The 21,944-nt window shown below is 42.1% G+C and overlaps 1 protein-coding gene across 1 annotated transcript in view; it reads left to right on the top strand.

The window, feature by feature from the left end:
• The first annotated feature begins 4,465 nt into the window (after positions 1 to 4,465).
• Positions 4,466 to 21,944, top strand: part of LOC307120954 (protein sidekick homolog) — a 33,550-nt gene continuing 16,071 nt past the window's right edge. The window contains exons 1-2 of the mRNA XM_079808256.1: positions 4,466 to 4,674; positions 18,171 to 18,491. Coding sequence (XP_079664382.1) covers positions 4,611 to 4,674; positions 18,171 to 18,491 — 385 coding nt within the window. The 5' untranslated portion in view covers positions 4,466 to 4,610. The remainder of the gene's footprint in view (positions 4,675 to 18,170; positions 18,492 to 21,944) is intronic.

Below are 21,944 nucleotides of genomic sequence, written 5' to 3'. Positions count from 1 at the left end.
TGGACGTGGACGGGGGACGTCGCTTGGCTCTGGACGTGGACAGGAGATGTTGCTCTGCTCTGGACGTGGACAGGAGACGTTGCCTGGCTCTGGACGTGGACAGGAGATGTTGCTTGGCTCTGGATGTGGACAGGAGACGTTGCCTAGCTCTGGACGTGGACAGGTGGCGTCGCTTGGCTCTGGACGTGGACAGGTGGCGTCATTTGGCTCTGGACGTGGACAAGTGGCGTCGTTTGGCTCTGGACATGGACGGGGACGTCGCTTGGCTCTGGACGAGGACAGGGGACGTCGTTGGGCTCTGGATGTGGACGTGGACAGGTGGCGTCGCTTGGCTCTGGACGTGGACAGGTGGCGTCATTTGGCTCTGGACGTGGACAAGTGGCGTCGTTTGGCTCTGGACATGGACGGGGACGTCGCTTGGCTCTGGATGAGGACAGGGGACGTCGTTGGGCTCTGGATGTGGACGTGGACAGGTGGTGTCGCTGGGCTCTGGACATGGACTGGGCAGGCATGACGTGAACGAAATTAGGCGTGGCAGACACGACGTGAACAAAATCAGGTGTGGCAGGAACTGAATGTTTGGGCTCCTCATCCACCATTCCCACAGTAAAGGAGGATCCACCCAATTGAAGAGCATATTCAATACATTTCTCCAGGGACCAATGGACTGAGACTATACTGAGAGCAATACGCAATAAATATCACGCAAGTGACCAGCTAGATTTACGATGAACAAAACATACCCGAGCGAACTCCGCCACAAACTCGCCACAGTGCAGACAGTGCAGCCACCAACACCGCTCTAAAGCATAAACAGCGCATATTATCACGTAGGCCAGCCTGAAGCAGTTCACATTACACCAGCAGCAGCCCAACATACCTGTATACAAATGGGGACGGGAAAAGGAAATGCCAGGGGGAGAGGGAACCCAGAAGCAGCAGGACTGTACAAACCCACCAAAATAAGGGTCCTTAAATATTACTGCCACCTGCACCTCATTGTCTTATTATCCAGACCCAGACAGGCCAATAAGATAAGGTCACTTATCCTGCCACAGTAGCATGAAACAAATCTGTTATTTAAATTGTGATTCGACTAGATTAGCGATCAAAGAACACTCTCTTTATTAATGTCCGGAGCTGTCAATCACACGTCGCTGTTATGCTGCACACCGAAGCTCTTACTGTATTCATATCGATGTCGTGTATGCAGTTCTTGCAGATCTCGCTAAACCACGCCCCCTCCGCCACATAATCTAATACTCATTTCAAATGCAAAGATGTCAGCCAATCACAACAGTGGGCGTTTTCACTGAAGTCTCACAGCAGACATGCCTCTTGAAACAGAGCATTCAAGCCAGAGGACAAACATCAGGATAGAAAAATTGCCTTTTATTTGTAAATTATGTCATTTTATGATGTACAAATCATACTAACAATATAAGTAAACCTCAGGTAACATTATAAAATAATTTTAAAAAATCCATGCCATGGGACCTTTAAGAATCTGTTTGGGGGCCACAAGAACCACTACAGTTTCTGCACTACAGGTTGAGGTGGGTGAAATGCCTCTTGAGTTAAGTTCAAATGATGGTATAATATTTTGTGCATATTCAGGGTCATAGAGATGATCACCCAGCAAAAACAGTCCTCATACCAACTTGGGAACCAGCAAAAAGTAAAAGAGATTGGCAAGAAAGAGCAGGGAAAATTGGTATAGCAAACATGGAAATTAGTCATTCAGTGGTCTATCCACCTCATCCTCCTTGGATGTTACCAGCCCCAGAGATAGATAACATTCTGTGAAATTTGTTTAAAGTAAGAAGGGTGATAGTGGTCAATTAGCTATGATGTATGTGATCTATTATGGATATATTCAAATTTTCACAGATGGGTCTAAGCAGCCAGATACAGGAAAAGTAGCCATAGCATTTGTAATACCATGAATTTTAGATAAAATATGCAGCAAGAGCATCAGATCATCTTTCAGTATTCTCAGCAGAACTTATAACAATTAAAATGGCACTACAGTGGGTTGAGCAAGCAAGCCATTGAGGGTGGTAATATGTACAGACTCGCTATATACATCGGGGTTGCTAGCTCTGCTAGTTATCACAGCTGCAGCTACAAACTTTTGGGATAAAAAAAAAACTTTACGAAACCTAAAAGCAGGGCTTAAAAATGGAAAAAAATATCAATCGGTTCACTCCGAGCAGAATCTATATTATAGCGTTTCCGTTTTTGCGTTCCTCAATAAACTTTACTGTTCCGAAAACGGTTTGATTTGAAAAAATACCGGTTAATAACGTTATTTTAATTTAGCCTATACTTAAACAAATATGTATAAATAGACTTATTTTTACTCAATAATAATATAACGCATGGTAATTAAACTTGAATATTTATTTCATAACATTTTAAAACCAGAAATACATGCATTAATTACAAAGCATAAACAGCGGACCTGTTTTAATGGAGCGTTAGACAATCGAAAGTGGCCTCTTATGCCTAATTCTTTTCAGAAGAGTGATAACATTCTTTGTACATAACTTCTTTTTCAACACGACTTGTTTTAAAAATTGCATGAATAAAGAATAAATAAACTGGATAACCATTGCTCTTTTAATGCACCGTCAACTGGTAATTTCAAAGCAAACACTGCGCAACACGTCCTTGCATCCCATAATCAAATTCAGTCAGCTAATAAAGCTTGATCATTTAATGCAATCTAACATACCATTTAATACGAAGCATCAACCGTCTATATAGAAAACATTGACCTGTCCTGTATTGGCAATCTGAAAGACTATAGGAAAAATGTTTGATAGATGCTAGAAGCCTACTTGGATAGGCTTAAACGGAATCCATAAACTAGCCTAAATCAGACTATTTGAGCTTAAAGTCCGTACTGCTTATTTAAACGTTCAAAAAGAATGTCCTCCAATACCTGCGCTTTCATTGTAGTTCTCAGCAGGGATAGAAATGTACTTGAGGCATGTAAATGCGCGCTCATACTGACTTGCGCGGTAGATTCATAGATGACATTTCACTCACGCTTGATCCGTCAACGTCACATGCTGAACTACTCTATTCATGATTGGTCACTGCCAAATTAAAATATTAAAGAGAACGATAAAATAACGTTATTAACCGGTTAATGGTCATTTCAAATTAACGTTTCTGTTCAGAACGATTCAAATTGATTTTTATTTTGTTTCCGTTTTTGTTCCTCTTAAAATTTCGTTTGTTTCCGGTTTTCGTTTTCGTTCCTTGAACCGGTTCAGAGCCCTGCCTAAAAGACCTCATTATGAATCAGAAAAACGTTGTGACAATGAAAAAAACAAAGAACTTGCTGTGTAGGACTCGTCACTTGCCATTGGAAGCTCCTTGTAGCAGCCTACGTTCCTGCTGGATCCTGCAGCCTATCTAGCAACCTCGAGTCAGGGGGAGGGGGAGAGGGGATTCACTGCTCTACAGTCATTTGAAAGTGATTGTAGTACCAGTTTTGGCCACAATCTTACATATATTTCCTTTAAGTAAGAGACATGACCTTACATGTGAAATAATGATAATGCTTTACAAAATTAATAATGTTGGAATATTAGATTTGTTTAGGTACCAGCTCATGTGGGAATGGTGGGGAATGAGCTGGCAAACATTTGCAAAACAGGCTCTTACAGCACAAAATATTTAAATATCAAAGTAGGAAAATCAGAAGCTAAATCGATAGTAAACAAAGGAAGTTATGAGAATGTGGCAGGAACAATGGAATAAAGGAAACAATGGAAGGGAACTATATTTTATAAAGCCTCAGGTTGTGGTAACATATGAAGGGTTAGATGCAGAAAGGAGAAAACCATCATTGCAAGCTTACGGTTAGGGCACATCGGACTAAACAAAACTCTGCATCTATAGGCAAGCATGATACTGGTTTATGTAATAATTGTAATGTACCTGAGTCAGCAGAGCATGTTGTTATGATGTGTAATAAATATGATAGAGAAAGGGCAGTAGTCAAGAGGAAAATTGCGGACATAGGAGAGACTTTAAGTCTAAAAGAAATATTAAATAAATCGTCAGGCCATAAAATAATTCAATATTTATTTGAGTTTCTGAGAGCTACCAAGCTGGATATATATATATATATATATATATATATATATATATATATATATATATATATATATATATATATATATATATATATATATATATATATATATAATTATTTTATTTTACATATAATGACATAACATGTAAGCCATTAGAGCTCATTCACAACCTGAGGGTTGCTGTGATGCACTAAAACAGTTTGCAACCGCCTTTAAAAAAAATCTAAGAAGAATATTGTTTTTGTCTAGCTTTGTGTAACCTATTGTTTGGCGATTGTATTCGGGTCTGTGAAAATGCTTTTGTTTACTGCATTAGGCCTATGGTATTTTTAATGGGCGTGTCCTTGAAAAACGAGTTTAGCCGCGCCAGGGTTTTCACCTGGACGTGTAGCCTCCAGACTCATTCGGCTCATACGGCTTCAGATTTGCATTTAAGGAAGAACACCGTTTTATGTGGACATTTTCAACGGTCAAATACTTATTTCTACAGAATCACTGATGAATCCATGGTTTAAAAAAATGAGGGTCATTTGTTTTCTCTCTTTGTGTGGATTTTTGGCTGGTAAGTGCACTTATTTGTTACAATGTCTCTTCTAGCAAACGATAATGAAACTGTGTAGTTAAGGTGACGCAGTTTGAATTTGTATCAGTTTGATCATCTTTTGCTATTTTTGTTTTAAGTAACTGAGGTTTTAGGCTATTGTTTTATAGGCTACATGTTTGCGAGGTGAATGTCTGTGACGCAGTGTGAAGTGAGTAGGCTAACGCATTTTCAATTGCATCGATCATTTATGAATCTCCATTAATGTTTAATAGGAAAAGTCGAAACAATTTAGCTGCGTTTTTGGTTTTGTTTTAAATGGTCGCTAAATATCATTTTTGAGTTGCAAGTTATCCTGTTTTAATTAATAGAAATATAGCGACGCACTTTTTGGGAGAGTGAAAGTAGATTGAACATTTGAACGAAAACGAAAGACAGAATGAGGTCTTAGGCAACATTAGATATTTGGCAGGGGGGAGTGGAGCACAACCTAACACTTTTTGACTTTCAGTTTGTGTAAATCCACTTGTGGTTCAGAGTATCTCCCCCCCCCCCCCCCCCCATATAGGCTATCAAGACAAAGTGAAATATTTTGTCAATAAAATACAATTATTAACTTTTTCATATAAAATAATGACATTTTTTAATTAATTAAAAATAAACAGATTTTTGTGTTTGACAACAAACACGCCGCAGAACACAGCTATACAGCAGAGTTAAAAACAATAATAACAATCATTTTTTAACATTAACTCTCAGTCATTATTCAACTTTTTCTCATGGTTTCTCAATAGAATTCTTAAAAGTATAGAAAATAATATCTAGTAGGGGCTCATTGTAACGCACTGTGACAACATGCCCCACCTGCTCAACCCGGCTCGTGTCTTCTGCTGTCAGCATTAAAGCATTAAATATCTCAACTTAATAACAGATATAAGATTACAATAATATCAGAGTTGTCTTGTTTTTTTAAAAAAAACAAATAAACAAAAAAACATGAAAAATATTTGAAAAAATGAAAACATTTACTTTTGCTATGGTTAAATAAATGTTCAGTAATATCTTCCAAATATTTTTTAAATTTTGGCGCAATTTTTTCTCTAAATAATGTTGATATGGCAACTAGTAAATACACTAAGTTTCATCATGCTGGCATGTATGTAAAGTTTTAAATGTGTGTTACAACTAACCCCGTTAGGTTGTGCCCCGTGCTCCCCTAGGGGGATAAGAAACCCCCCAGGGCATGAATGATCAATTTTAGACATCTAGGGCTAGGCTATAGTTTTGTTGAGTGAAATAATTTAATTTGCATTCACATTGTTTCTATTATGACATATTTTTGCTTAAAATATGGACAATTACATATTTAAATATTCTAGTGCTGTCAAAATTACCTCTTTAACGCACACGATTAATTTTTTCAGTTTAACATGTTAAAAATATATAGTGTATAGTGTTATAGCTATAGTGTTACATTATATGATCACACTCTTTATTTATGTAAATGCTTTAAAACCATTCCAGCGTGACAAGACAAAAGAGAACACACTGTCTGTGAATGTCCTGGGTGCATCTCAATCAGCTCCTAGTTTCCTAGGTTGTGAATCAGCATATTGTTATTATAATATTGTGGCTGACTCCCTGGTCAGTGCCCTGACTTTGCGCGTCAGATCTGCGTCATGTTCAGCAGCGGCAGATCTTAAAGGAACAGCAGCAACTAAAGCCCAATTTATACTTCTGCATAGAGTGTACGCCGTGGCTACGCCGTACCCTGATGTGCACCTCTCCAAAAAGGTAACAACACATCAATTCTATGTGGACCGCAATCGCTGTGATTGGTCTGCCAGGGGTACACATGCTCTCTCTGCATGTGTAACTGCATGTCGACATGGACAAGGACGCAGAAGTATACATGAAAATCAATGCATAGCCCATGGCGTAGAGGCTACGGCGCAGTTCCGACACATGAATATAAATCAGTCTTAATTCTGTTATAAATGTTGATCACAGAACAAAGGTAATCAAATTGTAGCTTTATTAAAGCGGTCATGAACTGTGTTTTTTATTGTTTTATGATGTTTCCTGGGGTGCACTTATAAAGCTAGAATGCTTTTTACATCAAAAATGGTCATAATTTATAAATAAAAAGCATTTTTCCTACCCTGATTTTAGCCCTCTGCTCTGAACCCTCTCTTTTAAGGGGCGTGTCCACTGGGAGACTTCAGTGTAAACACCCACTGCTGAGATTGGCTGCTGTGAGACTTCAGTGTAAACTCCCACTGCTGTGATTGGCTAACTAACGTCTTTGCATTTGAAATTGTATTACTCTCTCATTTAGCTCGTTTTTACTATTACAGCTCTCATGGTTAATCCATCATGAAAAGTGCTGCATGTGCATATATTTTTTTCTATGGCATTATATTCAGATCTATGGCATTATATTCAGATCTATGGCATTATATTTAGATCTATGGCATTATATTTAGATATATGGCATTATATTTAGATCTATGGCATGAAAGGTCGCAGGCAAATGATCATTGTAGCCGATCTTGATAGCACAACCTAACACTTTTTGACTTTCAGTTTGTGTAAATCCACTTGTGGTTCAGAGAAATCTATATTTTGATTCTATTATTTATGCAGTGCAGACAGTTTGATAACTTCAATTTTAATTTCAACTATACAATGTCTGACAGGTAGGAAGGCCAGAAGTAAATTACATTTATAATGGGTTTATGATGTGAAGATGTTTTAAGTTCAAAATTGATATAGCTTTTAATTTATACTGTAATGTTGAATGTCTTCAACGTATACAAAATTCAGAGACATCAGTAGCAGTTTTAGTATCAGTGATACTAGCCTCTATAAAAAGATACATTGCCATTGGATTTCAAATATACTGTCTTTAAGTTTAAGTTTCTACATTAATTTGGAGAGTAAAGGTCCTTTCACACTGGACGTGATTTTGACGCGCAAATTATAATAATTTATATATCGCCGCGAATATTTTGGAATGTTGGAGCTCTGAAACGTCACAGACGTCGCAAACTCGCGTCGCGGCTGATGTCAATGGTTTTGACGCGAACTATTCGCACGCAAAATATTAGTTTTTCCGCTTCGCTTTTTCGTTACGCGTCCGGTGTGAAAGGGCCTTAACTGTGAAATTATTACAATATAAAAACTATAAACGCAGATATTTGTTTCGCAATTAATTACAGAAAAATGTGCGATTTAATTGGGTCATTTTTTTAATCGATTGACAGCACTAAAATATTCATATGCCTCTATAGAATAATTTTACCTTTTTTACTGGAATTCTGCTTTGTCTAATCGGTTATTCGATTATTCAACTAAACTGTCAACTCAATTTTAAATATAATGGTTGATTTAGTATTTTACATTTAATGACATTTTAAGAATATATAAATATTAATAAGCATTATATCAAAAATAATTTTTATGTTCTATAAAAGTTTAGCCAGCAGGGGCTTCCTATCCCAGGTAGTGGGTCAACTTACCCCAGTAGTGGGGTAAGATGGCCTCTATTACCCCTTTTCCACCAGAATGAACCGGGTGCTAGTTCAGAGTTAGTGCTAGTGCCGGTTCTGAGTTGGTTCGACTGACGAGCCTTCTAAGAACCGGTTTGCCTTTCCACATGCTAGAGAGCCGCCACACCACTCATCTTTCTCAGCAACGCTAGCGAGGCAGCGGGAAACACAAACAGACCAGGCTTGTTCGAAATGCATCAGCGCTGCACAGATCAGCGCATGATATCAAAATACCGCATGAGCAATTCAAAACCATAAGGAGTCGCATGCTCTCGCTGTACTTTGATGTCATACGGCGATCGGTCTGCACAGCGCCAATGCACCTTGAACAACAATGGCAAACGTTGCGTTACTATTGATGCACATGGCTTTGCGATCCTATATCGGCATCAGAACACAGCGAATCCAACGCATTCATGCAGCTCGCTGTAATTTGTATAGAAAGAGATTACAATCAAGCAGCTATTAGCTCTATTAGCTGCTATTTCAAAAATTGCAGTCACAAGTTTGTGTTCGTCTTGTTGGTCACGGTAACCCCGCCCCCAGCCCCTGATGCAAGCGGTTCTTATTTCTAGACCTGCAATGTTTTGGTGCTACTTAAAGCTACACTGTGTAACCTTTTTAGTTTATTCTTAGCTAAAAACACTTAGTTCTTTCAAAAATATGTGCTCATTAATGTATATTTACTTCTTTCAAGTAATAAAGTATTCTCGTAAGTTTATAATATGCCATTGAAAATACATACGGGTGAGGGGTTCGAATGCGGGTCGCCATGTTGCCCCTCCATCTTGAAAGTACATTAGCCATTATTTAGGGACATACCCGTAAATTCAAGCTTCGCCTTTCCGTTTTAACACTCGATGGCACCGTGTCGAATGTGGACGAGGTCGAACTGGAAGCCATGTTAATCTTGGACTAAATCAGCCCCCGTAGGAGTTAAAACGAAATCGGAATTGAGAGGAACAGAAACTTATATTCACTGGATGGTCAAATACCTTTTCACCGCTAGATGGGGGAAAATATCACACAGTGTAGCTTTAAGAACCACTTTTCCTGGTTCAGAGCTGGTGCTTTTGGTGTCGAAAGACAAAGAACCGGTTAGGGTTAGGGTTAGGTTAGGCTAGGCTTAAACTAGGCTCTGGCTTCGAACCAGCACTCAAACTAATAATTTTAGTTCCAAAACTAAATTAGCAAATGTTTCATGTACTGTTCTCCTTGCATATACAGATGCAGTTTAACAGCCAGCCAAACTCCAGACTCCTTGTTAGCTTGAGAAAGTCAACATTCTGATCTACTACTTAAACATATTCTTCTTCTGAGACAAATGCATCTAAAATTTTCTGCATTTCTAAATGCATCTCCTAGAGCAGTGGTTCTCAAACCTGTCTGGGGACCCCTAACCACTGCACATTTTGCATCCTCCTTCACCTAACACACCTGATTCAACTTATCAGCTCATTAGTAGAGACTGCAAGACTTGAAATGCTGTGTCAGCCATGGGAGACATACAAAATGTGCAGGGCTGGTGGTACAGGACAGGTTTGCGAACCACTGCCTTAAGAGATTTTAAACTAAAACCAAACTCAGGTCATATCTTTAGACTGTTCTGAGTCTGGTTGCTAAAGCTTTTCTAACTGATATTCCTAAAAATGACAATCAAATCTCTGAAAAATCCCATAGACTTACATTATTTTTTATTTATTTTTATTTATTTATTTATTTTGGGCAAGTGAACATTTTAACAAAAAGAAACATAATTTACTTCTTTTTTTGACAGTTTGTGCGGTTAATCCACAAATAAAAAAACAAAAAACACAACAAAAAACCCCACAAAAGACTTATTTTTATAGTTATTTTCCCGTTTGCACAAAAATGAGTGGGAAGAATAAAACTTTTTTAATCCCACCCCCATTTCTCATAAATCATATAACATAACATAATAAGCTTCCTTTTTGTTTTCATTGGACCATTACTTCATATCATTACACTTGAGGACGAAAAGTAACTGTTTTATCTTTGCTAACTTAATAATTAGATTGCAATAATAACTATAAGATACCAACAATGGTAAGGAAATGTTACAGATACCAACACTGGTAATGGACAGCACATACCAACAATAGTAAAAAAAAAAAAAAAAAAAAAATGCAGAAATGACAAGCACAAACCAGCACTGCAGGATGGAATATTGAGATCATGTTAAGACAATCTCTCTATATATTGTGACCAGGCCTTGTGTTTGTATTGCATCTTGAATATATTGATATTTTGGCATTGTTTGCAGTGTATATCCAAACTGTTCCAAAGTTTCACACCACGTATAGACACACAAAAGCTTTTACGAGTGGTTCGGACATTAGGTAATTTAAAATCTCCATATCCTCTTAAATTATGAATTCTCTCTTTGATTGTAAACAAGCCTTGCAAATTACATGGTAATAAATTGTTGAATACTTTAAATAAAATTATTAGTGTGTAATATTTTACAAGGTCAAGAAATTTTAAGAGCTTGGAGTAAAGAAATAAATTATGAGTGTGTTCAAGAAAACCAACTTTATGGATGATTCTCATAGCACGTTTCTGTAAAATAACTATTGGATTAACTGTGGATTGGTAAGTATTTCCCCACACCTCAACACAATATGTGAGGTAAGGGAGTACCAAGGAACAGTATAATGTACGTAGTGAATTTTGATCAAGTTCATATTTTACTTTATTTATTGTTGAGAGGCATTTTGAAATTTTAGTTCCCTTACGAGAGTACTCTCGTATTGCGTTTTGCTAAAACGCTATGGGGAAATTCCTTTCCTCGAGATATTGAAGCAAATTTTTATCCAAAAATACCTTTTATACGCAGTGCAGCTGCACAACTCTCAGCAGGAAGCAGCTGCGTGCTGATTGGCTGTGCCGCTGCAACTGCAGCAACCTATAGCGAGACCGTGGGGCGGGACGGACCAATCAGGTCCTTCCAAACTCCCGCCACAAGGGGCAACATAATTTGCATAGCCTAGGGTATATAAGACCCACTCTCGCAAGGTTAGTCAGATTAATTCTTCTTCAGCGACTTGCAATCGTTGAGCTCCGGATCGAAGCCTGCCGTCGACACGCACCCAGCGGAACACGCAGCCTGAGGATGCGGATTCTCCGCCTTCAGCCTGCCTTCCAGCTGCGCCATCCGGCACCATATCCTTTATACCTTCTGTTTTTCAAAACATTCAAAAAGAGCCGAGACGTTGATGCAAATGTCTCGTTCCTGCGCCTCGTGCAGAGGTTTCATCGCAGACGAGGATCGGCACATCATCTGCGTGTCATGTCTCGGACGAGACCACACGCAGGCTGCACTCAACCAGGGCGGCTGCCCTGAGTGCGACGAGCTGGCGCTGCAGACCCTTCGGGCTCGGCTCGCCAGCTTCGACTCGGATCCCGTCCCGTGCTCCCAGCCTCTAGAGCCACGGAAGAAAAAACGTCGCGACCAGAGGCCACCGGAGCGCTCTGACGAGCACACGCCGGGCATGTCCCCGCGTGCCTCGCCATCGCCCGTGTTGTTCGTCGACGAGCAGCACAGCTCCCCTCGCATGGCGGCTGCTGCTGTTTCGTTCGGCGGACCGGAGGAGGAAGAGGATGACAGCCTTTCCCTTGCTGCATCCGGGAGCGGGTGGTCGGACGCCGCCTCGGAGCACGCCACTTCGACGCGGACGGCTAGCGGCGTCATAACCTCAGTCGACGCTGAGCTTATGCGCTTGCTCACCAAGGCCGTGGACGACCTCTGCATTGACTGGTCTCAGCCCGAGGAGCCCACGAGAAGCCGTCTGGATGAGTGGTATTTCGAGAACCGCCGTCAACCGACCGCTCAAAGACCCGCTCCCTTCTTTCCAGAAGTCCACGAGGAGCTAACAAAATCGTGGAAGGCGCCATTTTCATCTCGCGCCAGATCCTCTTTTTCTCCAGCGCTCTCGGTAGTCGATGGCGCTCAGAAAAAAGGATATCAAGCCCTTCCTCCCCTCGAGGAGGCTGTCGCTGCACACCTTTGCCCGCCCTCCGCCAGAGGATGGCAGTCAAAGACCGTGCACCCTTCCAAGGCCTGCCGCACTACGTCCAGCCTCGCCAGTCGAGCATTCGCCTCCGCCGGCCAGGCGGCGTCAGCGCTACACTCCATGGCGGTTCTTCAAGTCTTCCAGGCCAAACTCCTCCGTTCCCTGGACGAGTCTGTTCCTGATAACGAGGCTCTGAAGGATCTGCGCGGCGCCACTGACTTGGCCCTGCGCGCCACCAAGGCCAATGCTCAGGCGATCGGCAGATGCATGGCCAGCCTGACGGTGTTGGAGCGCCATTTATGGCTTAACTTAACGGAGATGAAGGACGCGGACAAGACCGCTTTCCTGGACGCGCCCATTTCGCCTTCAGGATTGTTTGGTTCCGCCGTGGTTGGGTTCACGGAGCGCTTCACTGAGGCACAGAAAGCTTCGCAGGCAATGCAACATTTTCTGCCCAAGCGTTCCAGCTCCTCCGCTAGCCGTCAAGCTAAGGCTGGACCAGCCCAGCCCGCCAAGGCGCCGCCTTCAGCTCGCCAGCCTCACGCGGCTTCCAAGCCCGGTCAGCGTTCCCGCTCTACGAGCCACAGCAGACCGCCGGAGCGTCGAGGTCCACGACCCAGCAATGTGTCGAAACCTGAGCCTCCGAAGCCGTCCTAGCCAGAGGTATGAAGAGAAGGCGGATAGTGCCCGCTTCGGCCGGTGCACCGCCTCGCTCTCTTCCAAAACGTTCCCCAGCTCCCTTCAAGGCGGCTGGGAACGCCACATTCACAGCCAACGAGCCCGCAAGCAAGCGCGCTCGCCTGTACACAAACACCGTTTTCACGGCGACCCATATGAGTCACATAAAGAGCTTTTGCTCTGTAGGCAGTGTGCCAGCATTAAAGCATGTACCCCTACACTCAAGCACTTCCCCATGTTCCCCAGCCCCCTGAACTCAGGTGGCTGGAAACATTATTCTCACAGTCAACGAGCCCGCACTCAAGCGCGCTCGCCTGTACACAAGCACCAATCCTCTATGTCCCCCAGCCCCCTGCACTCAGGCGGCGGGAAACAATTCCCTCATAAGCGCCAGCTTAGCGCAAGGTTATCGGGCCACCGAGTCCCTGTTACTCAGCGACTCGCCCCACAGATTAATTCAGCCCCTGGCTTCGAAGGCTGAGGCCTGGCGGGCCATTCCCGGCATTTCGAAATGGGTGTTGAACATAATAGAACGAGGTTACTCGCTACAGTTTGCTCGCAGACCACCGCGCTTTCGCGCCGTGGAAGAGACAACGGTGAGAAGCGACAAAAGTCACGTGCTTCGAACCGAGATATCAAAACTGTTAATAAAGGGAGCGGTAGAAGCCGTACACCCCTCACAGAGCGAGTCAGGCTTTTACAGCCGTTACTTCCTTGTACCAAAAAAGGACGGTGGTCTAAGACCCATCCTAGACCTCAGACATTTGAACAAGGCCCTTATGAAGCGCCCGTTCAGAATGTTGAGAATGAAACAAATCCTCGCGCACATTCGCCCGGGAGATTGGTTTTTCACTGTGGATCTAGAGGATGCCTATTTTCACATACAAATAGCCCCCCATCACAGGCCATTCTTGAGATTCGCCTTCGAGGGGAAAGCATACCAATACAAGGTGCTACCTTTTGGTCTATCTCTAGCCCCTCGCACGTTTACAAAGTGCATGGAAGCGGCGCTAACCCCGCTGAGGCTTCGGGGAATGAGAATTCTCAACTATCTCGACGACTGGCTCATAATAGCTCAGTCAGAGATACAGTTATTAAACCACAGATCTTGGCTTCTCAACCATTTACAATGCTTGGGACTCAGAATCAATGTGGCAAAGAGTTTATTGTCTCCCACACAGAAAGTTTCGTTTCTGGGAACAGTATTGGACTCAATGCAGATGAGCGCGCGGCTGACGTCACAGCGCGCGCTCTCTGTTCGGAACCGAGCGGTTTCCCTCAGGTCCGGCGCACACATTCCTCTCAAACACTTTCAGAGGATGTTGGGTTTCATGGCCTCGGCGGCGCCAGTTCTCAGACTGGGTCTGTTGCGCATGCGCCCCCTACAGCACTGGCTGAATCACCGCGTTCCAGCTCACGCATGGCTTTCGGGCCGATTGCAAATCAAGGTAGACCACAGCTGTGTGTTAGCTCTGGCTCCTTGGAAAAATCCCGTCTGGTACAAGACGGGCGTGAGTTTGGGCACTGTTACGAAGTGGAAAGTTATCTCGACAGATGCATCCAACCTAGGTTGGGGAGCCCTTCACGAGGGCAGGCCGATCTCCGGTCTCTAGTCAGACTCGGAGAAGAGCCTTCATATAAACTGTCTAGAGATGAAAGCGGTCACGATATCGCTAAGAGCTTTCCTTCCGTACATAAAATACCACCATGTCCTGATCCGAACGGACAGCAGGTCGGTGGTAGCCTATATAAATCGCCAAGGCGGTCTGAGATCTATCGATCTGCACTCAATGGCGGAAGAAGCCCTAATATGGGCAGAGCACAATCTGAGCTCGCTGAGAGCGACTCACGTGCCAGGCATTCTGAATTTGGGTCCGGACATGCTGTCCAGGGGCAAAGTGTCCCCGGCAGAGTGGTCTCTTCACCCAAATATAATTCAGATAATTTGGGGCAAGTTTGGAGAGGCAAAAGTGGATCTTTTCGCCTCACAAGACAATGCTCAATGCCGAATATATTTCTCCAAGCACGAGGATGCGTTGGCCCACGAATGGCCCAACCTTCCTCTTTATGCGTTTCCCCCAATCTCAATGTTACCTCAGGTCATAGAGAGGATCAGGGAGAGCAAATGCGCTGTGCTTTTAATAGCCCCGCTTTGGAGAAATCAACCTTGGTTCTCACTGCTGAGTCAGATGTCAGATGCAGCTCCGTGGCCGATCCCGCTGAGGAGAGATCTCCTCATGCAGGCGGAACGGCAGATCTGGCATCCCCGTCCCGATCTATGGGCGCTTCATGTTTGGCCCATCAACGGGTACATGAGAACCTTTCTGAAAGCATAATGAACACTATTACTGAAGCTAGAGCCCCCACAACTAGGCGGCTCTATTCAGGCAAATGGTCAGTCTTTTCAGACTGGTGTAAAGCGCGAAGTCTAACCCCACATGATTGTGCAGTGTCAGAGGTGCTTACATTTTTACAAGAGCTTCTGGACGCGGGTCGTTCCCCCTCCACGCTCAAAGTTTATGTGGCTGCTATAGCAGCGTATCACATTCAAGTGAACGGACTGTCACTAGGAAAGAGCGATCTCATTGTTCGCTTCCTTAAAGGGGCTAGAAGGCTTCACCCACCTCGCCCCCCTTCAGTCCCTATATGGGACCTGTCCACGGTCCTGGATGCCATGAAGAGCTCTGCATTTGAGCCTCTGCATTCTGTGAGCTTAAAGCTCCTGTCACTAAAGACCGCTTTTCTGCTAGCGATTGCATCAGTTAAGCGAGTGGGTGATCTGCACGCGCTCTCTGTGAGCGCCTCGTGTCTGGAATTTGGGCCAAACGACTCCAAAGTCGTCCTCAAACCAAGACATGGATATGTACCTAAAGTGCTTTCAACTCCGTTCAGAGCACAGGTTATTTCACTTTCGGCACTTTCATCACAGTCAGATGAAATAGATGCTAATTTGCTCTGTCCTGTCAGAGCGCTGAGAATATACATAGAGCGTTCCGCTGCTTACAGGCAAACTGAACAGCTCTTTGTATGCTTTGGCGGACGCACCCGAGGGTGCGCGGTTACAAAGCAGACCCTGTCACGGTGGATAGTGGATGCTATCTCACTGGCCTATGAGTCTAAAGATCTCGGCTGCCCTTTAGGCATTAAAGCCCATTCTACTAGAGGCATGGCCTCTTCGTGGGCTTGGTCTACTGGCATTTCTCTGAATGATATCTGTGCGGCGGCAGGCTGGGCCTCCCCGTCCACTTTTATCAGATTCTATAATTTAGATGTTCCGGCTTTACAAGCTGGGCTTCTTGCTGTATGAACAGATTTAACCCCTTAAGGCTCGATAAGTCCGGCCTGGGTTGAATATTGTATAAGTCATAAGCATATTCCTTATACGGCCCGAAGTGTCTGGCCACTCATTATTCCTGACCCGATTATGTCCGGTCTATACTTTTATTGCACGAATATCGTGTTCATTCTCATGAGGGCCCGACTCAGGTCTGGCCCATTCTGAATTATTGATATCATACTACGGGCCCACCTAGGTTGGCCTGGGTTTGGTGTCGTCGGCTTTAGAGCCGTTAAGCAAGCACGGCGTTTTGCATTGGTCCCCCATAGCGTTTTAGCAAAACGCAATACGAGAGTACTCTCGTAAGGGAACGTTTCGGTTACTAACGTAACCTCGGTTCCCTAAGATGAGGGAACGAGTATTGCGTTTTGCTTGCCGTGCTTGCTCATTTGCTCAGGAGTCGCTTCAGTCGATTAACCTGACTAACCTTGCGAGAGTGGGTCTTATATACCCTAGGCTATGCAAATGATGTTGCCCCTTGTGGCGGGAGTTTGGAAGGACCTGATTGGTCCGTCCCGCCCCACGGTCTCGCTATAGGTTGCTGCAGTTGCAGCGGCACAGCCAATCAGCACGCAGCTGCTTCCTGCTGAGAGTTGTGCAGCTGCACTGCGTATAAAAGGTATTTTTGGATAAAAATTTGCTTCAATATCTCGAGGAAAGGAATTTCCCCATAGCGTTTTAGCAAAACGCAATACTCGTTCCCTCATCTTAGGGAACCGAGGTTACGTTAGTAACCGAAACGTTTTTATGTGTCTTTCAAATTGCTTCCCATGATAATTTATTGTCCATTACAACTCCCAAGAATTTATACTCGTTTATTTTCTCGATTTGGACACTTTCAATCATAATTGGTAACTCTGAGTTAATTTTTAGGTTGCCAAACATCATTACTTTGGTCTTACTTAAATTACTTGACAGAATGTTCGAATGAGCCAAGACTGTTGAAACGTAAACATTTTCAAAATTAACAAATTATATTTGTCTGAAAAATACTAGCAATGTGATAATACTTAGTAACATCTTCACAACAACACCCTAGCAACCACCCAGAACACCCTTGCAACTGTATAGTCGGTCTGAGAGACAGCAGGGCCTTAACCTTATCTTAAAGCATTTCAAATTGCTTCAAGCTTTATATCAACTTTCTGGCTAGGCTTATAAATAAAGTTTGTTTTGTGCTTTTTAATTTTGCTGGGTTTCCACAAACTTTCCCCAGGAACAAGGGACTTTGAGGTTGTACTCGGTGTGTTTCAACCACAGGGAACAGGGTTTAAATGAAATTCTGGGTAAAAATCCCCCCTCAGAAAGTCCCTGCTAGCGAGGTATTACTTTTTTAAAGTTCAGGAACTTTCCGGGGTGGGACTTGGGCGCTGAACATGCTGATTGGTTGAGTTCACGCAGCATTTTATTTCAACCTAAAGTCTGTTGCGGTGCGTGCATTAAGAGTTGTTTGCTTTTCGAATCAACAATGGAGTTTATAAAATACGACCGATGGACCGACAACGAGGTTCAGACTTTATTAAGCTTATATGTGGAGGAGGAAATCCAGCGGGAACTGGAAACTCAGGTGCAGTCCTTCATCACCAGACTAATTTGCCTAATCTTCATGGTATTATAGACCGCAATGGAGACAGCAGACAGCAACTGGGGGGAAAAAGTTCCTGGGACAAATTGTTCTGGGTAATTTCAATGGAAATGCGGTTTATATAGCCTAAAATAACACTGTCTTATTGGGTGTTTACATATCTTTAAAATTGGCCATATTGAAAATATCAGTGCATGCAAAACCAAAGACATAGACATATTTAACATTATATTTTGACAGCCAAACTGTAAAATTAACTACACATTACTATTGCTTATTTTTGATCCACCTCTTCCCAGATGTGGCTGATGTACAGTTCTTTTCTTCTCTAGGTGTTCCAACCAATGATGTGAATGTGATTGAGGGAAATTCTCTCACTCTACAAACTGGTTTAAAAGCAAACATACAAAGCAGACTTCATAGAATAAAATGGTATTTTAAAGGCAACCGTATAGCCCAAACCATTGGATCTTTGAAGAAAATCTGTACAGATGATCATTGTGAAAAGAGGTTCAGAGACAGACTGAAGCTGGACAGTCACACAGGAGATCTCACCGTCACAAACACCAGAACCACAGACTCTGGACATTATAAACTACATATCTTCAACAGACGAAACAACTTTCAAAAGATCTTCAATGTTGCTGTTCATGGTGAGTTATTTAACTTTAAAAAACAGGTTATATATGTTTAAATAACTGTTTTTATTTTACAGCAAAATTCAGAGCTATTTATTTCCTTTATCTTTTTATCACACCCGGTGTATTGTCCTTTTAAAAATGTACATACTGTGAAACAGGCCCTGTCCACACAAAGCCAGAGCTTTCCCTATCCAATCTTTTTTTTTTTTTTCTCGTTTCAAGAAATATCAGCGTACACACAAAAGAAATGAAAACGACTCAAAACGATGTAGTATACATGCCAGACCAGTATGTGGTGCTGTAATTCTGCCACAGAAATACACCAAAAACAGAGAAGAGTTGTGGCCAGAATGGGTACAGCAATGGAAGGAAGGGAGGCAAAATCTCACAATAAAATAACAATAAATAAATGTGCTACTTACCAGATTGTGTTTTTATTAACGCCTAAACCTACCCTTACAATAATGCAAATACAGTAATTAAAAGACGCAATATTGATGCGCATGCCCAGTGGCCATAGCTGTATCCCTTCTAGTCTTTACCGTGTGGGACGTGGTGTGATGACATCACCGTTTGTCAAAGTATACGGATTGGCTGTACACACAAAAACGCAAGGGTGTCGTTTTCAGATTTATCCACTCTGGGACTCGGTTTCAAAAAATATCGGTTTCCCAAAACCTGGATCTGTGTGGATGAAACACTGATATGGTACAAAATTTTAACGTATAAAGCTAAACGCGTCTCCATGTGGACGGGGCCTGAAATTTGCAGAATTATCTGAAACTCCATATCTATATCATTAAACAGTTAATTATCTAAAGGAGTCATGACATGCCTTTTTAATTGTTTTTAATATTTTAATATGTGTATTTTAGAAAGCTACCCTACTGTCACAAAACCATGAACCCAATTATGAACACATTAACCCAAAACCTTTGTATTTGCAATTATCGGTTCCAAAAAATCTCAAGACAAAATCCAGAGCAATTCAGTCAACCCAGTTCACAGTGACCACATGAAAGCTGCGTCCCAATTCAGAGTCTACGTCCTTCAAAGTACTCGGACTTCCAAGGCTGCATCCTTCGAAGGCCGCCAAGGTTGGACTGAGAGTTGTTAAATGGTTGAAACCCAATACTTTACAATGCGTTTAAAAGTGTAATTTGGTAATTTCTCTCAAAAAATCCTGTAGTCTCTGGCGTGCAATGAATTCTGGTGTAGGCAAGGCTGCAAAGGATCCATCTGTTGTATCCTTCATTTCACAGGAAACAAAGGATGCATTTGGAAATTATACATTTGGAGCAGCCTTGAATTAGGATACAACCACACATTCTCAACTGAACCTTGAATACAGGAGTCACCATAAAAATGTATGCTAAGAAGCATTCCCTGAAATTATCTTAATATAGGGAGATAAGAGGGTCTGTATCTTTTACCATTGGAGAAAACGGCTAACTTGGATCATGTGCCTATTGTGTAATGGCAGTGAGTGGCCGCTGTTCAAAGTTTTATGACAGTCGGATACAGTTTACATTTATTCGTTTCTGGGGGATTAGTACGCTGGTTTTGTGAAATAAATGTTCTATATTTGGTTTTATATCGCTAGTAAATGTACAGTAGGACTGCATTGTTTGATTGTGCTTTACTGAGTGGACAAAAGAGCGTGAATGACTCTATTAGCTGCAAAGTTCACTGCAGGGCTCATTAAACCACATTTAAGAGGACACTAAAAACATAATTGTAATTTAATACATATGTAATTCATTAATTATACGTATTGTTTTACCTTCATTCATTAAATGTGTTTCAACATCATCATTAGGCACACAGCAGAGTCATAAATCATTACAGCACAAGACTAACCTGGCAGGATAGAAATATTACTTATTTTTTTATTTTCATTAAACATACAATATAACACAGTAATTAAATTATAAATTTTTTCTTTATTCATTAAAATGCTAAATAACATAGTCTTATCATAACTGGTAAAACCTGAAAGTCAAAGAAAAAAAAACATGAGTATTTCAACTTTCTTAGTTTAGGCAATATACAATATCGTTCAGAACAAACATATTGTCAACAAACATACAAGCAGGTGAATCATTAAATAAGCTGTTTCGTCACAAAAGCGGTCTATTCAGTGTAGTTAAAGGGTTAGTTCAACCAAAAATGAAAATTCTGTCATTAATTACTTAGCCTCATGTCGTTCGACACTCGTAAGACCTCCGTTCATCTTCGGAACACAAATGAAGATATTTTAGTTGAAATCCTAAATGGCTCAGAAAGGCCTCCATTGGCAGCAATCACATTTCCTCTCTTAAGCTACTCTCATAAAAGGTACTAAAGACGTCGTTACAAAGTCCATCTCACTACAGTGGTTCTACAATCATATTATGAAGGGACGAGAATAGTTTTTGTGCGCAAACAAAAAATCTAAATAACGACTTTATTCAACTTTATTCTGGGCCTTTGAAGTGAACTCACGAAGCACCATGACGCATGCGTGAGAATATGATGTCGAGCACGGTTTGGGCATCCATGAAATGCACACTTTAGCACCATTTTGAGCACTACGCCAAGGCCTAAAGCACGATCAATGTAGAATTCAACAGCTTAGATATGGCCTCCAGACGTCCTCTGCTTATAAACAAAGCTCCTCATGTGTCAGAACGCCGGCTCTATTCTCGCACATGCCTCGTGGTGCTTCGTGAGTTCACGTTAGAGGCCCAGAATAAAGTTGAATATAGTGGCAATTTTTTTTTTTGTGCATTAAAACTATTCTCGTCGCTTCATAATATGATTGTAGCACCACTGTAGTGAGATTGACTTTGTAACGATGTCTTTAGTACCTTTTATGGGTCTTGAGAGAGGAAATGTGATTGCTGCCAATGGAGGCCTTTCTGAGCCATCGGATATCAACTAAAATATCTTAATTTGTGTTCCGAAGATGAACGGTCTTACGGGTCTTAGGGGTGTCGAACGACATGAGAGTAAGTTATTAACGACAGAATTTTCATTTTTGGGTGAACTAACCCTTTAAAAAAAAACTGCCTCTGGTCTCTTTACCTGTGAACTGGCAGCCGCAGTGTTGGCATTAGCCGTTACACTTTTTTGGCTAATGATTGCTGGCTTTTCACCTAGTGGCTTTGGTGTACTGTCCTTCTTTATTTAATGGAGATTTACAGTACAGTGCGCAGTGTCATGAGCAATTGTAAAACAATTTTTCAAATCTCCATTTAGTTGAAAATAAACAATCCACTTGGTCTTAAAGGGCTAGTTCACCCAAAAATGAAAATTCTGTCATTAATTACTTACCCTCATGTCGTTCGACACCCGTAAGACCTCCGTTCATCTTCGGAACAGAAATGAAGATATTTTAGTTGAAATCTGATGGCTCTAAAAGGCCTCCATTGGCACAATGGCACTTTACACTCTCAAGACCCTTAAAAGGTACTAAAGACTTCG

The sequence above is a fragment of the Gobio gobio genome, assembly GCF_949357685.1.
Source record: "Gobio gobio genome assembly, chromosome: 24".
In the NCBI taxonomy this organism is placed as follows: Eukaryota; Metazoa; Chordata; class Actinopteri; order Cypriniformes; family Gobionidae; genus Gobio; species Gobio gobio.
This window is presented reverse-complemented; position numbering and strand designations above follow the sequence as displayed.